Source organism: Penaeus monodon, chromosome 24 (genome assembly GCF_015228065.2).
Source record: "Penaeus monodon isolate SGIC_2016 chromosome 24, NSTDA_Pmon_1, whole genome shotgun sequence".
In the NCBI taxonomy this organism is placed as follows: Eukaryota; Metazoa; Arthropoda; class Malacostraca; order Decapoda; family Penaeidae; genus Penaeus; species Penaeus monodon.
Genome location: NC_051409.1, coordinates 6,469,383 through 6,469,681, shown reverse-complemented (window position 1 = coordinate 6,469,681; position 299 = coordinate 6,469,383). Strand labels below are relative to the sequence as shown.

At 43.8% G+C, this 299-nt stretch overlaps 1 protein-coding gene across 1 annotated transcript in view; it reads left to right on the top strand.

Moving 5' to 3' along the window:
* LOC119588515 (protein AAR2 homolog) overlaps window positions 1-299 on the top strand; it is a 6,554-nt gene that overhangs the window by 3,256 nt on the left and 2,999 nt on the right. The window contains exon 3 of the mRNA XM_037937159.1: window positions 31-143. Coding sequence (XP_037793087.1) covers window positions 31-143 — 113 coding nt within the window. The remainder of the gene's footprint in view (window positions 1-30; window positions 144-299) is intronic.

The window sequence follows — 299 nt, the reverse complement described above, 5'->3', positions numbered from 1 at the left end:
ACACATTACAACCTCTTTCCGTCCCATCAGTGCTGTGAACCGCGAGGGAGACACAGCACCAAGAACAGGCTTCTTCCACGTCTTCAAGCAGAGGGAGGTCTTAGTAAGGCATTACGACCCAGCCACTGAGGATCTCAAGCCAGGTGAGTGTAGTGTAGAATGAGATTTTACTGTTATTCTGAAGTCAGACTTTTAGGGAAGTGAGATCCTGAGCCTTAAAAAGAATTACCTGGATTTCTTCAAGTTGGCAGTGAAAAGTTATAGCGAAAGTTTTTATATCATCTTTCAAGTAGCTAGGT